We start from the raw sequence: 20,386 nt of genomic DNA on the forward strand, positions 1-20,386 counted from the left end.
GCGCAGACCCTGAGAACCGGCCTCGGCTCGGAAAGCTGTGGGGCAGCGCGGAGGGCCGCACCGCCGGATCCCAGGCTCGCGGGCTGAAGGCTCGGTCCACGTCCCCCAAAACACACCCCTCTTTCTTTCAAGGGGCGTGGCCCCAGCACCCCACAGATGAACCAGGGGCAGCTCCGGGCCACAGGCGGCCGCCGGAGCTCCTCTCGCCCCCATCCTGGGCTGTCCCTGTGGTCTCGGAACGGGCGTGGGTCCCCGGAGTCGCAATCCCCTCCCCGCGGCCGCCCGATCGCGCCCCGCGGCCGCCAGCCCCACCGCCCACCAGGCCCAGGGCCGCGCCGGAGCCCTCGGAGCGGCCACGGGAAGCGACTGACCCTGGAGAGGCCCCGCGCGGGGCGGCGAGGAGCCCGGGCGCGCGGCTGGCGCACCGCCCCTCCCAGCCCGCGCGGGGCCTGCGGGCCTGGGCGGACCGGCGCCCACTCCGACCCCGCGGGCCTGCCGGCGCCGGACGTCCAGCGCGCTCCGCCGACCCGGGCCGGCCGAAGGGCCCTCCCGGCAGCGAACTTTCTCCCCGCCCGGCTGGGAGGAGGCGGCGCGGCCCGCGAGCTCGGCGGGCAGGGTCCCGTCACGGCCGGGCGGGGACGCGCGGGCTCGGCGCCGCGGCCGCGCCCGGACACGCGTGAACCCGGCGGGAGCCGCAGGGACACGCGGGGGCGCGGACACGCGGGGGCGCGGACACGCGCGCCGCAGCCCCCCCGCCCCCGCTCGGCCGCAGCCCCGAGGAGGCCGGCCCGGGGCCGCCCGGAGCCCGGACCCGCGCCGGACCGCCGCCGGACCCCCGCCCGCCGCGCCGCGGGGAAAGTTGAGCCCCTACTCACAGGCTGCCCCGGGGCGCGCCCGCCGCCGGCCATCGCCGCTCGCCGCCCGCGCCGCCGCCCGCCCCCGCCCCGCCGCGGGGCCGCCGAAGCCGCGCAGGCCGCCCAGGCCGAGGCCGCCGCGCCCGGGCTCCGCTGCGTGGCCGCCGCCGCTGCCCAGCATGAATGGGGCGCCAGGCGCGCGGATGCGGACCGGCCTCGCTCTCGCCGCCCGCGGAGCGCCGCGCGCATGCGCCGCCCGGGGGGCCGGGCCGGGGCGGGGCCTGCGCGGGCCGGGGCGGGGCCGGCGGCGGCCTCCAGGGGGCGCTCGGTCCCCGCCGCCGCCCGCCCGTCCCCGCCGCCGCCCGCCCGTCCCCGCCGCCGGCCGCACGCCGCGGAGGGCCCCGCCGCCGCCGGCCGCCGCTGCCCCGGGGCCGGACCCAGATGCGGCCGCGATCCGGAACGGCGGTCCCGGCCCGGGATCCTCGGAGGGCTGCGGGGCGCGGAGGCCGGCGAGTGGGGCCCGGGGGTCGCCCCGGGCGCGGGGCGCGGGGCGCGGGGCAGGGGGCGGGCGGGACGTAGGAGCAGGCTGGGGAAGGTGCGGGGCGCGCCGGGCGGGGGTCCCCAGTCCGAGCTCACGAGTCGGCAGGGCAGGGGCCGTCGCCGTGGCCGCGCCCCCGCAGCAGCGCGCGCCCGGGGCCGTCCGAAGGTGGGTCTGCGCGCGGGCACCTGGTCAGGGCGAGGCAAGGCGGCAGGAGCCATGGGGGCGGCTGAAGGGCCCGGGGCCGGAGTGCGGGGGTACGAGTTGGGGCGCGGCCGCGGCCGCCGGATGGCCGCGAGCCAGGCGGTCACCCGCAGGAGAGGGACCCGCAGGCGCGGGCGACCCCTGCCCCTCCCCACCTCCAGGGGCTGAGTCCTGGATTCCGAGCTGCTGTTCTCCATCTCCTGTGGGTCTGGCACGAGATGTCGCCCACCGAGCGACATCTGGGGACGTGGGGACGCGGTCTGCGTGGTGGGGGCCCGACCCAGTGGCCGGTGTCCCTGGAAGGTGTGCAGACGCCAGCGTGCCTGGTTGCGCGCAGCGGGCCCACCCGTTCTCAGAGCCTGCTCAGGGCCTACACCCCTCTCGCTCAGCCTCTGGAGTGTCCCCGGCTGCACCCACCCCCGCCGCGTCCCCTGCTCCCAACTCCTGTCACCTGTGGGCCCCTCCCCGAAGGACCCCTGACATGACACTCAGCATCACGCAGGGCCATCCTTCCAGACGGCGGATAAGGCACTCGAGACAGCAGAGCTGGTCGTCTTTATGACGCTCGGCCACCGGAGTTCTTCAGCCTGTCAAAACTAAAGGAAAATAGGAGTCAATTTGACTACTTTCATGTTGGTTATTTTTGTTCATTAAAAGTTACCAGAGGAAATACCAAGGTAAGCCAGGCCTTAGGACAAGACATTTACAACACCTGAACACTTGACAACAGCCGCGTAGCCAGGATTTAGGAGGGATCCCCAAGAATCAACAAGGAAAGGCCACAATCCATCAGGGACCCAGGACAGAAACCCCAACACGCACAGCGTTGGAGCAAAAATGGCAAATAATTGTTGCTCCCAAGAACCCCACACAGTGGGTCTCTCTGCCCCCGGGAGGCCAGTCTGGTGCAGATGGAGAGGGGAACAGAGAAGGAGACTTTGCGGGCTGGAGGCTGCGACCCAGGCACATACAACCCCCCCCCCCCCGCCATGTCCCCTCGCATGGAGGGAAATGAGTCAGCGGGCATTGGGCTCTTCCTCCTTGGGTTTCCTATGTGGGTTTCACTTCTGTTGCCATTCGAGAGGGGAGGCAGTGTGTGGGGCTGCGGGAAACAATTGCAAGAGCCAGAATCAAATCCACTGGGGATGGGGGGGCACTTCCAAATGTTCATGTTCTTTCGGGACCGCTTCTGCATCTCTCCCTCAGAGAGTTGCGCAGAAGGAACTCTGGGGCCCTCTCCACAAGGGTCGGAGGAGGGAGGGTCCCTCCCGGGCAGATCCTCCAGGGGCTCACTGCACACCCTCCCACCCCGCTCCCACGGTGTGTGCACACGCACACTCAGAGCCAGCGCTGAACGTGCAGCGCCTGAGGGGTGAGCACTGGCCGCCACTGGGCACGCAGGGTGGCTGCAGTCACTATCGCCTCTGGGAAGCCCACTCCGGCCACTGGGTGGAGCGAGGATGGGGGTCTGCCAGGGGACGCGTCACGATGCAGATGGAGGGGTATGCGGAGGGCCATGTCTCAGAGCAGGAGCAGGGCTCCCCGGACGCAGGCCCCGAGGGAGGGCCCCGCGCCCCGCCCGCCCTCCCCGCAGGCCCCATGGTCAAGCGGGCAGGCCGCACCCGACCCAAGCTCCCAGGGGTTAGGGGAGCTGCTGGGGGCCGGGCAAGCTCCCCCTGTCCCTGGGCTCTGCTGCCCGAGGCTATGCCCACAGTGGCCTCTGTGCCTAGTGGCCTTGGCAGTTCCTGGTGCCGCTTGCCCAGCAGGTCCGGGAGGAGCCCCAGGATGGACCCTCATGAGTGGGCCGGATCACAGGCCCCCACAGACCAGTCACTGCAGCCAGGAGCAGAGCCTCTCAGGGCCATACTGGCGCAGGGAGCTCTCCGAGCAAGGGGCGGCTGCAGGGAGGGAGGTCCCAGAGAAAGCCCAGGTGCAGGCATTAAACAAGCCACTGGAAGCGGGACAGACGGGGCTCAGCTGGCCGCCAGCCGCCTCCTCCCCTGGGTCCACCAGGCCTGTGCCCCTGCTGTGCCCTCGACTAGGGGGCCCCCGCTGCTGCCAACCTCTCAAGGCCCAAAGTGCCCTCCACCTCCAGGAAGCCTTCCTGACTGCAGCTTCCTTGGGCTTCCTGGCCCACTCTTGGCCAGTGGAGGTGAGCCTGGGCTCAGAGTCGCCATCCTCGGGGAGGCAGCCAGGTCACTGTCAGCACCGCACTGTAGGGAAGACAGGAGCAGCGCCCCTGAGAGCTGCGGAGACTCAGGGTCACCTTGTCCTGGGGCTGCAAAGTGAGACGGCTTCAGGGCACAAGTGGGTGACGGATGTAAACAGCGACACAGGCTGGCTGGGGGCTCCTGCCCCGTGGAAAGCAGGGATGCAGCATCGGGCAGGCTGGAGGGAACTGGCCGGAAGAGCCCCAATAGGGTCTGCAGCTGGCATAGCACACGCCAGCCCCAGGGGGTCCCGAGTGGGTGCCCGCTGCCCTGAGGGTCACAGGCAGCTCACAGGGGACAGTTCTTGGATGGCTGCCCCCAGCAGGACCATGGCCTCCACACTGGGTGGGGCCCAGTGGCCCCTGCACCCCACAGTCCAGGGGTGAGCCTGGAAGCAACCCAAGCCCTCGCTGTGCTGAAATTCCCAGGAGGCGGCACTCCCACCCAAAGTAACCAGCAACCCAGCTGCCCACGCCCACAGGGTCAGAGGAGGCCAGCTGTGAACCCAGGGTGGGGACGCAGACGTCGGTCTCGGCCCACAGCCCCCAAACGTGCAGGACCCTACCCAGGAAGCCGTCAGAGGGGCACTGGGGAGCCAGCCTGGGGCCACAGGGCCAACGGACACCAACGTGCAGGTGATGCGAGGGGGCGGCTGGCTCGGGGTAGAGGGCCTGGGGCTTCGCGGGGCCTGTGTCGCCACTCCCACCATCAGAGGCCTCGGTGCGGAGGGGCCACGCCTGGGACAGCCACAGCGTGGACGCGAACACGCAGGCAGCTGATGGGCGCCTCCACTGAGCATCAGAAGCGCACCGGACACAGTGCTGGACCGGGTGCCCCTGCGGGCACGCCGTGGCGGGAAGGCAGCCGACAGCACCAAGGAGAGGGCAGCAGCATCGCGTCCACGCCTGGAACGTCTCTGACACGACAGCTTTTGGGGCTGGAGCAGGTTCCAGGGGGCAGCGTCAGCCAAGCGTGGTCAACTGCATCCCCGTCACGGTGACTGTTCCCGGAGCGCTCTTGTGGTGGAGGACACGGGACAGACACACGCTGGGTGTGGGCGTCAGCACTCACGCTGCAGGACAGTGCCCTGGGGTGTGGGCGCCGGCGGGGAGAGGGTACAGGCCTCTGTCCTGCCTGAACACCCCGGGAAGCTGTTCCTGGAGACGACGGTCACCTCCAAGTAGGCAGGTGAAGGGGACCCTCCACGGCTGGCCCTCTGGGATCAAAGATGTGCCCGAGGCCTCGTGGCCGGGCAGGCTGAACAGTGGACGTCCCGCCAGTGGAGACCCCCACTCCTGACTGCGTGCCCACGACTCCAGTCTCCCAGTGCGTCACCTCCTTGGAGAGGCTCCCAACTGGAGTCCTGAGTGCGCCAACACCCCACTAGATCACACATTGGAGGAGGGCCCAGGAGGCTGGGGGCCTCAACCCAGGACCGGGGGCAAGGTACCAGCCTGAGTCCCCACTCCACCGCTGAGCCGCGCAGCTGGGCAGGCCGGCCCCCGCAGTCAGACCCAGACCCCCTCCCAGCCCACCCTGCGCGCCTCGGTGGCCGCCGGTGGGTACAGGGGGGCTCAGCGCGGGAGCAGTGATGGTGAGAGGGAAGCTAGAGTTTCCGGGGAGGCTTTGGAGCCACCCGAGTTCCCCTGTGTGCCACCCTTTCTGGGAAAACCCTCCCTGGGGGAGGTCTGTGCACCCTGGGGCTCTGTGTAGGAGAGCAGAGGCTTCGGAGGCAGAGACTTGGGGTCCCAGCCCTCCCAGCTCCGCGCACGCCAGGGCCCCACCCCTCAGCGCCTTCTGGGGTTCTCAGGGGTCACTGTGAGGGCCAGAGGAGCTCGTGGGGACTCCCCAGCCACCCCGCCCGCCGGCAGGGAGTGGCCGTGAGCGTCCCTCTCCTCGGCAAGGACCAGGCTCAGGGGTCCCTTCCTGCCCCCCACACTGTGTCACATGGAATCTGTGATTTCCCACATCTACCACAAGCTCTGCCGGCAGGGAGGGGCCATGAACGTCCCTCTCCACAGCGAGGCCCCTTCCTGCCCCCCACGCCTTGTCACAGGGAATCTCTGTGATTTCCTGGACCCACCACAAGCTCCCCATGTGATGCTGTTCCCCGTCCCCGTGAGGTCACCCTGCTGACCTTGCCCAGCCCCGCCTCTCCCGGGAAGCCTCCCTGAGCCCTGCCCACCGGCTGGTCATCAGCAGCCCCGGGCCGGTGGGCTCTGGACCTGAGTGCATGTCGGCACCTGGGTCGCCTCCACACAGTGCCATCGCGGGGTCCCTGGCAAGGAGAGTGAGGAGACCATAGGACCAGCCCCCCATCTCCTGTGTCCTTGGTGGGGAGGGCTGCGGGCAGCCATGCCACCCCCCACCCTGGGCACAGGCCCTGCGAGGGGCAGGGGGCAGCAGCGAGAGCCAAGACCTGGCCACACCGCTGCCTCAGCCCCATGCACTGCGGGGCAGGCGGGGCTCTGGGAGGACAGATACCAGAGGTGACATTCGAAATCTCTAGCGGCTAGAGTGGACACCAGAGGAAGAGAGACAGGAACCGTCCTGATGAAAACCAGGCTCCGCTTCATGCAGGGACACAGTCACTGACACGGACGCCTGCGTCGGGCACGGCTAGCTCCAGGAGCACAAGCGTGTCACTGGGCTGTCTCTCAGCTCCACCTTCCTGCGTGTGCATTCTCGGGGGTGATGACCCCAGCAGCGCACTGGGCCCACTGGAGTCCTGTGACTGACCCTTCCCACTGCTCACTGTAATGTAAATTGCCAGGGGGCGGCAACCCCCCTGGTGTGACAGCTGCTCCACAACCCTGACTTCCAAGAGGCCGGGCCTCGGGTTTCTAAGCAATGAAAACACGGCTTTTAATTATTAAAATATTACACTCATGTTAAAAAAAAATCCAAGTGGTGCATGAACGAAGCCCCAGGAAAGGCCACCTCCCCACAGGGCCCCAATCACCTCCCGGGAGCGCGGTGTCCCCAGCTCCCCACATCCTGGCAGAGACCTGCCCAGGATGCCCCTGCCTCTCTGCAGAGAGGACCCGCGCACCCCTGCCCCCAGCCGCCTTTGCGGGCCCGTCTCCCACTGACAGGTTTTGGAGACAATCCAACAGGGCCACCTTGGGACCCGTCACCCTCCTGGAACCCAGCACGTGAACTGGCCCCGGGAGCCGCTCTGCGGTGTGACCCAACAGGACTGCAGCTGAGAGGGTGGACCCCGCTGGACGCCTGCAGGCCTCAAACCCCCCAAGGCCTGGGCGACGGCCTGCTGAGGCCCCGGGCGGCATGCTGTCTGGCCGAAGCCCCACGCTGGACCCTGAGGGGGACAGAACTCTCCAGAAGGTGGGCGCTGAGGGCCCTTCCGAGGGCCCGAGGGGGAGCAGAGTGGCCGGGCCCAGTTCCCGCGTCTGAGCCCCTCGGTGCAGCTGCGCCAACTGCTTCCTCCTGGACTCCCTGTCACACCTGTCAGCTCAAGCGGGGTCCCTCATGCTGCGGGGTCCGGTCTACCCCGACCCCGGCGCTCCAGGTGGCCTGGAGCGTCGCCCTCCCTCTGCGGGCCTCCTCATGGGTGCCTGCGTTTTGAGGCTGAACACCCATGTAATCGGTCTACCTGTTCCACAGCTAAACCCCAGCAAACACGTCTTTGTAATTAGTTGATGTTTAGTTACCGGGAATGACCAGCCCATTAAATTTAATGAGGCAGGTTGTCAGGTATGGAGCAGAAGTGTCTTCCTCGAGCGGGACCCAGACCTGGCGGGCTAGCTGTTGCTCTGGGCGTGGGCAGCCCCTACTCCCGGCCCCCGGCCCCCCAAACCCTCTGGTCCCCCACAAACCCTTGGCAGGCTTCACGCCTCTGCTGCCCGCTGGGCAGGGGTATGACGTCCTTTGCTCAAGGAGGTCGACTCTACAGATGGGTGCCCACTGGGCCCGCCAGCCAGCGAGAAGTGAAGGCAGGAGCCCCCAAATGCAGGCGCAGGTCGGCACTGCCATGAGCCTCTGGAGGTGGGGGCAGTGGTGCTAGAGAGGCATCGCAGTCAGTCAGGAGCGGAAAACAGTCACATAAACCCCCAACCAAACAGCATGACCCTGAGCACACGGAAACGCGGGGCACGGAGCCGGGTGCACCCTGACCCGTCCCCAGGGCCGTCACATGTGTACGGGCGACCCTGTCCCTCTCCACGACTGAGCTTCTGAAAGGACTCCTGAGTCCCCGGGGGCCACGGAGCTGGTGCACAGAGCCGTGTGCTGCCTTGCTGCCCACGCCGTGATCAGCACAGGGGGGACTCGGCTCCCTGGGGAGGCCTCTCCCAAGCGCCATGGCCTCGACGGAGGACCCAGGTTGGCGCTCAGGACCATAGGCCTGAGGCACGGAAGGGGGAGCCCTGGGACTCCTGGGCAGATGGGAGCGTGCGGGGCGCCCATCAGGAACTGACCCCGGGGCCAGCGTTGCCCACGAGGGATGGCGCGGGGGGCAGGGGTCAGCTGGGCACATGGCCTCTGTGCCCACTCCACCAGGCAGCTCTGGAGCAAAGCTACTTACCGGAGGGAGCGGACTCAGGCCACAGGCCATGTGCTGGAGGGGACTGAGGGGCCTGGGCGGTAGGTCCCCTGTCCTTGCTGAGCACTGACCGTGGCACCTGTCACGGCCCTGAGACGCAGCTGTGAAGACGGGAGCAGCTACCTCCCCTGGGCTCAGCCTCCTGTGGGTCACTGCCTGCCCCCAGCCAGGGTGGTGGGAGCGTCCTGCTGCTGCACACGTGGGGCTCACCACGACGCCCTGGGCTTTCATTCCTCCAGGTCCCCGGAGACCACCTCCGTGCATCAGGTCTCCGTCTCATTGGCCGGGACTTTCTGGTCCTGGCTGGACCCTGGGCGTCCCAGCTGGTGTGTCACGCTGGCCCCAGTGACCGGGTGGGATGAGAACAAACCCCCGCGGACAGTCACCAAGCGGGACCTGGGCCCAGCACGCCTGCCCCGGGCCCTCAGACACGCCGCACTCCCAGGCCCTGCTTCCTGCCACGGACGGCCACGTGCGAGGCCTGGAGATGCAGGCCCACACACAGGCTCAAAGGCACACACGTGTGCATGAACCCTCACACACACCAGTGACACTCGGGGGCACAGCCCGCAGCCACCCTGGGGGCTGGGGGACTCTGACCAGGGAAACCTGGCTCGGACCCTGGGGAGCCCAGGGAGGTGCTGGGGCAAAAGGGAGCCAGAGCAGGAGCACGCGCAGGCATGGCCGGCTGAGACATGGGCACACACGTTACACACAGGCCACTGCGCAGCTGCGGTGAACCCGCCTCCTGGGTGGGCGACCTGGAAGCTGGATGCAGCCCTGGGCACCAGAGGCTTCTGCCGGGGCCTCATGAGGGCCGTGGGGGCTCTAGCTGAAGGGTCCATGAGCTGGCAACCTGCAACCCCCGGCTGACCAGGCAGGGCCGGCCTCTCCGGGTGCCTGCCACCCACCTGGCTGCTGCCGTCTCTGCCTGTGTGTCCCCTGCTGAGCCGGGGAGCCACCCGGTTTCTGGGGGGCGTCTCCTCAGCCCACGTGCAGCTGGGGGCCCAGCCCCAGAGGCTGCCCCGGCCCAGTCCCACACCCAGCCGTCACCCCACACACAGTCCCTCAGTCTGCGGTCCCAGCACCAGCTCGCCCGGCCGGAAGTCAGCCTGGTCCCCCCTCCCCACCTGAGTCCAGTCCTGCTGGTCCAGCCCTGGCTCGGCCTGCTCTGTCCGCTGACCCGCCCCCACACTCCTGAGGGTCGCTGGGACCCCGGGCATCTGCGAGGCCCTCCTCGGGCCCATTAGAGCCCCGCTCCTGCGAGGCCAGAGCAACGCCGCTCAGTGGGACGGACCCTAATGGTTTCTGCAGGAGGAGCTGGGGTGCGGGGGCCGTGCGCACACGAGGAGGCAGCCCACGGACCACCAGGCACAGGACATCTGTTTTATTTGTCTGCGAGCAGGGCACACACACGCCTTCTCCAGTGCAAGCGCCGGCAGGCAGGCCACAGCCGGGGTCTGGACAGTGGCCTCACAGCAGGTCCGGGCTTCAGGCACCACGTCACGGCGGGCACAGCATGGGACTGCATCAGCCCTGCAAGGAGAAGAGTCTGGTTGCCGGCTGTGCTGGCCCCGGCTCTGCTCCATCAGCGCCGAGCAGGGGTTCTCCCCAGCGGCCCCCAGGCCTGGATGGAGCCCCCTTGGCTCTGCGCCCACAGCTTCCTGCCCTGGCCCTGGGCCCAGCATCGGTCCAGAGACTGGCTCCCCTCAGCCCATGAGGGCGCCCTCTGTTCTCTCTCTGTGGCTCTGATTCTCCGAGTGAGACCGCCTGGAGGGCCCCCACCCTAAGGCAGGACCTGCTCAGCAACACGGGCAGCAGGGTTGCGGCTGGCCCAGGCCCCGGGCGCCCATGGCCACTGCCCCTCCCTGGTGCCCCAGGCAGCCCGGAGCTCTCGGGGGTCTGGGGTCAGCTGGGAGGGTCAAGGCAGGGCCTCAGGGTCAGCCCAGGACCACCACAACCCCCTTACACCCCCAGGCCAGGGCCATCAAGCCGCACGCTGCCTTCTGCCACCTCTCTGCTCTGCCTCCCACGGGGTGCAGCCCACAGCCCTACCCCGCATCAGGCCTCCTCCCCCACCGAACAGATGTCAGGACGGGGCACCCTGGAGGCCAGGGCCTGGCTTGACCCAGCCTCCCTGAGTTGGTGCCCAGCAGCCCAGCCCACATCCCGCCCGAGCCCAGGTGGGGGCCGCGCGTACCTTGTGCGCAGAGCTGACGCAGCGCTGGTAGGCCCTCACCAGGTCGGCGCACAGCAGCACCTCCTGCAGGCGGTCACGGTAGCAGCGGAGGATCTGGGCCTGCAGCTCAGAGCACACGGGCTCCACCCTGCGCGGCCTGCGGGCACGGGAAGGGCCTGCAGTCACCCCAAGGGCCTGCAGTCACCCCAGGAAGACCACAGCACGCCTAGGGCAGAGCAGAGACACCCAGACCCCTCCCCGGGGAATCTCCGCAGCGGCCTGGGGGGTCACTGTCCCTGCCGCACTCGTCAAGGCAGGCCTGGGCCGCACACTAGACTCCACACGCACTCATCTGAACAATGGCTGTGTTCTCTTTTTCAAAGCATGAAGCAAATACAGAAAGTGAAGCAAGGCTCACTCTCAAATCAGCTCCTTTCTGAAGCCTCCCCCACAGCCCCTCCCTGGGTCCAACATGCTCTCCCACACACACCCTGTCACACTTGTGTGTGCAGGCGCACACACAGAGTGCACACACGTGTACACATCTGTACGCACACACCTGTGCACACTCACATGTGCACACATGTATACAGACATATGTGTACAAGTACAAACACACGTGTACATACTCACATGTGCACCCACACTCACATGCACGCACACATGTGCGCACACACACATGCTCTCAAGCCCTAGGACGCATGTGCTGAGGACCCTGCCCCCGCAGCTCCAGGCAGGGTGCCATCTCTCACCCCGCCCCCCCCACACCAGCAGCTGAGACCAGGAGGCTCCAGGAAACACATTCACAGAGTCTCCAGGGCTCTGGGCGGGTCCACGCGGGAGCCCTGGGGCCCGGGCCGAGCTCGGGCACCAGGGCAGAACCCTGCTCCCATCTCCCGGGACCTGCAGGCGGACAGCGGCCCTGCTCAGGTCCAGTTCTGGAAGTCCAGCCCCGGCAGTACCAGGATGGAATGCTGCTTGTGGCACAGCTCAGACTGCCACCATCCACGGGCGAAGGCAGGAGAGGGGCGAGGGCGCCGAGCAGTCTGACCGCCCGGCCCCCAGCGCTGCAGGACGCCCTCCTCTCCGAGCCCCAGGCCCTCTGATGAGGAAGAGGCTAACGGAGGGCCTTTCAAATGCCTCCGGACTGGCATCCCTCTCCGCCACCCTCCCTGAAACACTTCCCTGTGCATTTCCCTCTTCCCTCCTCCACCCTGCCGGCCCTGGGCAGGGAGCCCTGTGCCTGGACAGCACTCCAGCCTGGCACCCCCTGCTATCCTTCACACCAGCCTCAAGGTGGGGGGGGCGGGGCCAGGGGCTGGGCAAGGCTGGAACCTCAGGACATGGCCCTAGCTGGAAACGAGGTCTCGGCGGATACGGTGGGTTAGGGTGGGGTCAGCCCCGATCCAGCGTGACCAGTGTCCCCCCAGAGGAGGAGGGACACAGACCACCAGGAGAAGCCGCGTGGCGCCAGCGCAGAGGCTACAGAGACACGCCCACGAGCCGAGGACGCCAGGCCTCCCAGCAGCACAGAAGCCGGACACACTGGACACAGGCCCGAGACCCTCAAGCTTCCAGGGGAGCTGCCCGCCGGCCGCAGAAGCCCAGGAAACACATGGTCGGCCATGTAGGGAAGCGGTGGAGCGCTGGCCGGGTGGAAGCCAGCAGGAGGCAGACGGCTGGCTGGTCCTTTCTAACAGAGAGGGACCCGCATCCTCCGCGACAGAGGGCTCCTCGGCAAGCGGCTCAGCTGGTAAGGCCGCCTCCAGGCTGCCCCAGCCGTGCCTGAGGTCCAGGTCGTTCTGAGAACCAGCCTGCCGGGTCTGAACCCATACAGTGGCCCATTCTGCAGGTGGGGACTCCGGTATCAGAGGGCTTAGGCGACCTGCCCGAGGCCACACCACACGAGACACGGCAAGCATTAACAGCCTGCTTGTCTGGCTCCACGGTCCCCAGGCTCCAGGCTGCATCCACTGAGATCCACTCCAATTGTGGAAAACTTCCCAAAGTTTCCGGAAGAAACCACCGAGGGTACAGAAAGCAGCAGAAGACACACAGAACTCCGGTTCCCCAGAGCCAGACACTCCCACCTGGGCGGGCTGATGCCAGCTGTGCGCAGGTGCCCGTGCCAGTGGGGGGCCGGCCCCCCAAACCTGCAAACCCCACTGCCCGCAGGCCCGACCCTGGCCCCCTCGCGTGTCCCTCCGAAGGCTCTCCTTCCACCAACGAGAGCGAATCACTGCCCTTCTCCTGTCACCACTGCTGACATAACCCCGCCGCCTTGGGGGCTGCAGTGGAACCCGGCCGGCAGACGTCCTTCCGACACCTCCTTCTTTAGCCACACCGGCGGAGCGGGGCTGGGGGGCTCCCTGGGGCCAGACGTCCATCTCTGTCAGGGCCGGGCAGGCCCAGCTACTCCCTGAGGACACACTGCCCCGGCCACGGCTGCTCCTGTGCACTCAGCCGTCGGCCAGCAGTCACGGGGGCCTCCACCTCGACCCAACCCAGGGAGAGCTCACCCCCTGGAGACGGGGCACAGACGGACCCCCAGGGCCGCTTAGCTGTTGACAGGGCTCCTCCCTGGGCTGCACACACACACACACATGCACAGAGCACACATGCACACATACGTGTGCAGACACACGCGAGCACAGAGCCAGCAGGCCACTCCTGACTCTGACCCCTTGTGAAAAAGCCGCAAGGGAGACACGTGTCCGCCCCACCCCCACCCAGGAGCTCCTGATTCAGCAGATGCATGGAAGGGACATGGGCCCAGGGGACAGCAGGTCTCGGCTATCAGGGGTGTCCGAGCAGGCCCACGCCAGGACCTGCTGGACAAGAGAGCCATCCCCTGAGGTCCCTTGGAGGCCCAGGGGTGGAAGGCACCAGGGAAGGCGCAGCGATGCCTGAGGACCCCCCGGACCCGGATGCTGGACCCCCTCTTCCCCTGCGCTCTCTGAGGCCGCCCGTCTCCTGATGACCGGAGTCACCCCAGTCTGGCTCCCCCTGTCCTGAAACACTCCTGGGGCCTTTCCAAGCCTGTTGGTGGGGCACCCGGGCCAGGATCTCCTGCAGAACTGAATTCAGACTGCCCCCGCCCCCTGCTCCAGCCCCGCTGAGCCCCAGCATCCCCAGCACCCAGGGCCAACCGGCCACCTAAGGTGCTTCCCTGGGAGTTGCCACCCCAGCGGGACACGGCCTCCATCCTGCTGCACCCCTGCTCTCCCGAAGGCTTTACATGGGCACAGCCGTGCCCGCCTGTCCCTCACCCTCTGCCCAGAGACGGGCCAGCAGCCCCTGCCCGCACGCTGAGGCCCAGGGCCCTCAGGGCCAGCTTTCCATGTAGCATCCAGGGCACTGCACCCATGAGAGGAGGCTCATCGGGGGCCAGGCAGGCGCGGCGCCAGGTGGGAGCCACACTTGGTGTCTCCCCAGGGTCGCGGCCCATCCCTGGGGTCCATCTGCAGCTGCAAGGACACAGTGGCGGGAGCACTGCCCTTGGCATCTCCGTGGTGGCCACCATAAGATGGGCATGGTGCCCATAGGAGGGGCTGGTAGGGCCCTGACCATAGGGGGAGCTGCCGGGGGTCAGCCACCAGCAGCAGTGGTCAAAACCTGAGGCCGGCTGCCCAGCGTGCAGACCCCGGGACGGGGGCCACAGCGGCCGTTCAGTCTCAGCTGATCTGAGTGAAGACCCTTGGCCCTGCAAAGGGGTTTGACTGGAGTCACTCACAAGCAGAGGACAGCCCCACACAGCCAAGCCCAGCAAAGCCCCACTGGGGGCCGGCTGGCAGGGCCATACGGGGCTCGGGGACAGGAGACAGGAGCACGCGGCAGGAGGGGCCCCATAGGGACATGGGGGCTGCTCGGGGCCTGCGGTCCTCCACCTCGGAAGCAGCGCCCCAGCCTCTAAGTCTCCCCAGGCTGGACCCATCCTCACTGGGTCACACCCCGCAGGCCCAGCAAAGGGGGTGAACACGGCTGAGGCCTGTCTCCTACATCCTCTCTGCCAGTTCCCAACCTGTCAGCCTGCCGCCAGGATGTGTCCCCACGGGGGCCACACCATGTCTGGGTGCAAACACCACATCTGGGGCCACCGGTGCCACAGCGGCCGCCGTCCCGAGCCCACACGTCCCCGAGCTTGCCTCCGGACCACGCATGCGCTGTGCGAGCCCGTGCTACAGGGTACAGGGGGCCTGGGGAGAGCTGAGTCCCGGCCCCTTGCCCGGCCCAACCGGCAGTCACCACGTCAGGGAGGCAGCCAGGCCCCGGGACGCAGGGGGCACTGCGGGCTGCTGGAGGAAACGAGGCAGGCCCCGCTCACTCCAGTTCCCGCATCCCCGGGCACCTGTCCCCTCCCCCGGGTCCTCTGTCCTCACCCAGTCAGCCCCACCAGCCTCCTGCGTCACCAGCTCAGACCCCTGCATTCTAGTCATGGAGCTGCTGGAACAGGAAGGGCCGTGGCAGCCCAGGGGACGTGTCCGGGATCTGCGGCAAGGCTGCAGACCGGAAGGGCTCTGTGGTCACGGAGCGTGGCCTTGAGCAGCTTGGTGGACCGGAGGCCCTGGGGGTGGTGAGTCACCGGGTCAGAGGAAGACGGTGCTTCTGTATCGAGGGGGGCGGTGAGGATGCAGACTCGGGCATGACGTACTGGTACCTGGGTTAATGCACGAGTTATTCCTGTGACCTTTCTGTGCGTTTGAAATCACTTCAAAATAAGACAAAATAAAACCCAACATGCATGGCCATTTGAGACGAATGAATGTATTCGAAAGGATGTGTGTATCCCTGAAAGAGCCCCCTGCCCCCTTTTCCGGCTGGGATGGGGGCAGGGGGCGGTGTGACAAAGTGATTCTGCATCATCTTACAAAAGCGCTGGAACAAGCTCTCAAGTGCAAGGACTTGCTCTGCTGCATATCTTGTGTCTTAAATAACTGAGCGGTGAGGTGTGTTTACACGTATTTGGAACGCGCACGCTGGCCCCAAGAGTCCAGAAGGAGACCCAAGGTCAAAACCGTGTGACTGGGTAGGGTTTTCCATCACTGCTGAGGGCACAAAGCTTCCCCGTTTGGTGAAGAACCAAAGTGGGTCTGCATCTCACATCCCACACCTGAGAAACCCTGAAGCGTGACTTAGTGGGGAGTAAATCAAGCAGGTGTGTGCGCGTGCACACGTGCTCTCTGACCAGCAATTCCCTCCAGAAGGGCTGAAAGGTAAGTGCATGAAATCAGGTGAAGCTGCCTGTCACAGCTGTCATTATATCGGTAGAAGAAAAAAAAAAACACTGGGCAGCTTCTCAGGCTCCAATTCTGATGCTAGGACTTCCCTGCTGGTCCAGAGGTTAGAATCCACCTGCCCATGCAGGGGACACAGGTTCTGCCCCTGGTCTGGGAAGATCCACATGCCGAGGGACATTAACTACATCTGTGAGCACAGCTATGGAGCCCGTGTGCCTGGAGCTGCGCTCTGGGACAGGGAAGCCCGCATGGTGAGCGGCCCACACACCACGGGAGGAGCAGCCCACCCTCTGCACTTGAGGAGACGCGTGCGGGGCAAGCAGGACCCAGCACGGCCACAAGTACCAACAATTCTGAGCGGTGTTCAGGAAAATTCTGACCTTAGAGGACAGTGATGCGGCATTTAACATGAACACACAAACCCACGTTTACGGACACAGAGACAGGTCCGTGGGAACTAGGTGAGGGGCGTGGCGTGGGCTTCCAGGAGCCCAGTGACACCCTGCGCTGTGACTGTCCACAGACTGGGCAGAGACTGAGGACAGCATCCAGGAAGGGTCTGCCGCCCCCGCCCACTGCCCACAGGAACGCCGGCCCTGCCAGGCTCAGTACGCGGGGGCTGCGAGTGACCCACTGTGCCCAGGCCAAGCGCATGCGCGCGCACACACACACACACCCCCACACTGCGAGTGACCCACTGTGCCCAGGCCAAGCGCATGCGCGCACACACAGACACACACACACACTGCAAGTGACCCACTGTGCCCAGGCCAAGCACACACGGACACACACACACACTGCACGGGAGGGCCCAGGCCTTCAATGTGAAAGCTACGTGAACTTCTGTGCTGAGCGCTTCCTGCCACGTCAGCCCAAGCAGAAGTCGGAGGCCACTGTCCCCACCGACCCAGGCCTGTCCAGCCCTCACCGAGTGCACTTTACCTCCCGACCGGCTCCATTCACCGTGTGAGAGATTCGCTATGCTGCAAGTCACCCTCCTAATCTTCCTTAATTCCTCAAGACGTGTTCTGCTGCCTCTGACGAAATAAACGCAGCTTCACTGCTCATTTTTACCGTATGGGAAGTGTCATAAATTTCATGTCCAGAATGAGCAGCAAGCTTTGCATTACAAAAGTCCTATTTTTCTTCTCATGGCTTCAACCAGACTCTTGGCCTTTGCTTAAACAGGCACTTGTACTAAGCTGCTCACGGTCCTGAGTGGATGTACAGAATCCACAATGATAAACCCTGAGGGCAGAGCCTCCTGGCACTGGGCTTCCCATCCTGTGCTCTCCAGCCGGGCACCGGCCGTGGCTGCACTGTCTCACCACAAGGTGCTGTCCTCCCCCGGGACTCCAGCCTGGCCCCGAGGACCAGGCACCCGGGGGTCCTGGGCCCCAAGGACTGGCCGCCCCGTGAGCCTGGGCCCCAGGCACTAGTCACCGTTTAGACCCGGGCCCCCAGGACTAGTCACCGTTTAGACCCGGGCCCCCAGGACTAGTCACCGTTTAGACCCGGGCCCCCAGGACTAGTCACCGTTTAGACCCGGGCCCCCAGGACTAGTCACCGTTTAGACCCGGGCCCCCAGGACTAGTCACCGTTTAGACCCGGGCCCCCAGGACTAGTCACCGTTTAGACCCGGGCCCCCAGGACTAGTCACCGTTTAGACCCGGGCCCCCAGGACTGGTCGCCGTAAAGACCTGGGCCCCAGGGACTGGTCACTGTGAGGCTGTTGGGGCGGATGGGGCCTGTGAGGCAGCATCGAGACCTGGTTCAAGGTTGCCGAGAGGCCGGCAGGACACAGAGGACACAGGCCCAGGGGCCCCTCGGCTTCATGCCAGCACTGACATCCTGCGGCAGTGGCCCTAACACAGACCCTGGAGAGTGGGAGGGGCACAGAGGACACAGCACCACAGGCCCGGGGCCCCTCGGCTTCGTGCCAGCACTGACATCTTGCCAGCAGAAACCGAGACCCGGGGAAACCCGGCTGCTGCTCCAGCCAGTGTCCTGCGTCACCGAGACACGGCAGGGCTGTGCAGGCACCAGGGACCCAGAGCCACACGCAAGATGCATGCTCTTTCCAAAACGACTCCCAGACCCGAGTGGCTGTGTCTTTAAAACAAGGAACTGAACGTCATAAAACTGGCTTTGCTATCCAGAACCGAAGTGACCCCCATTTTTTACTTTTAGAAAGTCCATATTTCTAACCAATAGGAGAAGTTCGCCTCTGTCTGAGGCACAGCCAATTTCCCTGACCAAGGAGCCAGCATCAGAGGAGGGGGAGCGGCCCAGCAGACCACAGTGAGGCTCCAACAGTGAGACCCGACGGGCACAGCCCAGGCCCCACCCAGGGCCAAGGACCCTGAGGGACTGCCACGAGCCAATTCAGGGACAGGGCTCCGTGCCCAACGGACAGGGAGGGGAACAGCGTGTCACCTTCAGTGAGTTCACGGGACTCTGACCACTGTTCCTGGGAGGCGCCCACAGGCGGTCCCCACACAGAAGAGCGCGGCAGCCACGGCAGCTCGGGGTGTGGGGTTCAGAGGGGCCATGCCCGTGACACGGCCAGCAGACTCCGGGGTGCAGGGCTCAGAGGGGCCATGCCCGCGACACGGCCAGCAGCCTCCAGGAGGAGCTGGAGGCCAGCCTGTGGAGCATGACCCCAATGGTCAGTAGGGTCCAGGAGGAGCTGGAAATCAGCCTGCGGAGCATGACCCCAGTGGTCAGTAGGGTCCAGGAGGAGCTGGAGGTCAGCCTGCCGGAGCGTGGCAGGACTGCAGCAGCTGTTGAGGGGCCGCCCATAGGGTCCTGTGGTCTCGGGGTGCCCCAGGCAGTGGCCCCGAACCACCACTTGTTCGCAAATGTGTTGGGGGGTAGGGGTGACAACGCGAGTGATACTTGGGGACACTCTGAGGGGTTCTGAGGAATCACAGCCAAGGGTGTATCCTCCACTTCCCAGAGACTGGACGGCAGAGAAGCCTCAGAACCGGGGCCCTTGACTCCCTGGGGTCAGTCCTGGGCAATAAAACCTACAGCCTCTGGAGAGCACACAGGAAGCCCCAGGGCGACGGTGGCCAGCCAGTGCCCTGCATGCCGTTTCTTAGGAGGTGGACCCTCGGGACAGATGGCTCCCGGGTTCTGGCACCGCCACCTTCCACCAGGGCCTGTGGACTGCCGCGCAGACCTCTCACAGCCACATGTACAGAGCCACAATCACCACGCTTCCTGGGGCCCTCGCTCTGGTCTGAGGCACGTGGGCCCGGAGACGACACGGCCCCTGGGAGGTCAGCAGAGCCGTGCCCTTGTCGCCATGCGAGGCCTGCTCTCCCGCCCCACGGGGCCCTGAGGACCCTCCCAGGTCTGCACCCCAAATAACAGCTGCATCTGCCTCAGGCGTGCCCCGTTTCCTGATGCCCCGCCCCCAGGTCCCCAGCGCGGGAGGACAGAGGGACACAACGCTGTAGCTCAGCGCTGTGCCGCCCGAGCTCCCCCGACCAGCGTCCTGCAGAGGCATGTGGCTCAGGGCCAGACCACCCCGGAACCCCCAGGACCACAGGGCCGGCAGCACCCCTTCTTGACTTCCTGGGGGTCTGAGTCTACAGGACACCCAGGACATGGGCCTGGAGTGGCTCTGCCCCGACCCCTGGCATGAGATGGACATGGTGGCTCGGAGCAGGCAAGGGACACCTGGCCGTCAGTGTTCCTCCAGAAGCCAGGGATGAGGCGCAGGGGCGGGTTTCCCAGAGGGGCAGTTTTTAGCTGCGGCTGATCTCGTGGGGAGGAAGAGGGGGGCTCTTACTTGATGGCACCTTCAATCTTCGTGGCTGCCTCGTGGAATTGCTGTGACGACAGCCTGTACGTCTCGAGGTTCTGCGGAGAAAGCACAGAGCCACCAGTCACCACAGAGAACTCCTGTGGCCCCACCGCGTCCGCCACCCCACTGAGCCTGCAGACACCCCTGACAGCACAGCAGGCGGCCCTGGCGCCCGGGGGGTCGCACCCCCACGAGCGGGGCCCTGCCCCACCTGTAGGAGAGCTTTATGGACATGTGGCCACACACGCGACTCGTGAGCTCACAGCACGGGCCACTCTGAGCTACAAGGCACCTGGAGACTGCGGGGCCGCAGCCCAGGACATTCACTGTCTCTTGGGGCGTCTGCTGAGCGCCATCTGGTCCAAGCACGTCTTACAGGCCTCTGCCGCCCAGCCACACCACAGGCGCAGGTGCCCGACCACAGCCCAGGACGCCTGCCGCACTGCAGGGCCCGTGGGCCCCGGGCCCACGCTCCGCTGCGTGGGCCGGTGGGCAGGGACCGAGGGGGCAGAGACCAGGGGCGGGGCCGTGGGGCGGAGTCCACGGCACCCCCCGGTCAGTCCCCGACTTCTCTGTGCCGGGTGAGCGGCCTCAGGCCACCGGGCCAGCAGTCCACACGCCGCTCTTCCAGGGGAGACCCACACACGACTGCCCCAGCACCAGCTCCTATGAGGCCCCAAGAGGGCCCGACGTCTCCCAGGACGTCCTGAGAAGGACGCTACGGGAGGAGCCTGACCCGGGGCTGCCTTCAGACACCAGCAGGTGCCCGGCGGCCCGCACAGGCCTGGC

The 20,386-nt window shown here is 66.5% G+C and overlaps 2 protein-coding genes across 3 annotated transcripts in view; both read right to left on the reverse strand.

Annotated features, from left to right (window-relative positions):
- The window catches only part of PLXNA1 (plexin A1), a 38,505-nt gene extending 37,467 nt beyond the window's left edge, over positions 1–1,038 (reverse strand). The window contains exon 1 of the mRNA XM_055413398.2: positions 876–1,038. The gene's annotated coding sequence lies outside the window, so the exon portion shown is untranslated. The remainder of the gene's footprint in view (positions 1–875) is intronic.
- Positions 1,039–9,723: 8,685 nt separating this feature from the next.
- The window catches only part of CHCHD6 (coiled-coil-helix-coiled-coil-helix domain containing 6), a 101,994-nt gene continuing 91,331 nt past the window's right edge, over positions 9,724–20,386 (reverse strand). Inside the window, exons 5-7 of one of the 2 annotated variants that reach the window (XM_055413401.2) lie at positions 19,583–19,653; positions 10,568–10,703; positions 9,724–9,903 (exon numbers count right to left, since the gene is read on the reverse strand). In XM_055413401.2, the coding sequence (XP_055269376.2) occupies positions 9,898–9,903; positions 10,568–10,703; positions 19,583–19,653 (213 nt within the window). In that variant the 3' untranslated portion in view covers positions 9,724–9,897. The remainder of the gene's footprint in view (positions 9,904–10,567; positions 10,704–19,582; positions 19,654–20,386) is intronic. The other variant, XM_055413400.2, reaches the window with a different exon arrangement.

Source organism: Moschus berezovskii, chromosome 24 (assembly GCF_049115385.1).
Source record: "Moschus berezovskii isolate FMDL1 chromosome 24, NW_MosBer_1.0, whole genome shotgun sequence".
In the NCBI taxonomy this organism is placed as follows: domain Eukaryota; kingdom Metazoa; phylum Chordata; class Mammalia; order Artiodactyla; family Moschidae; genus Moschus; species Moschus berezovskii.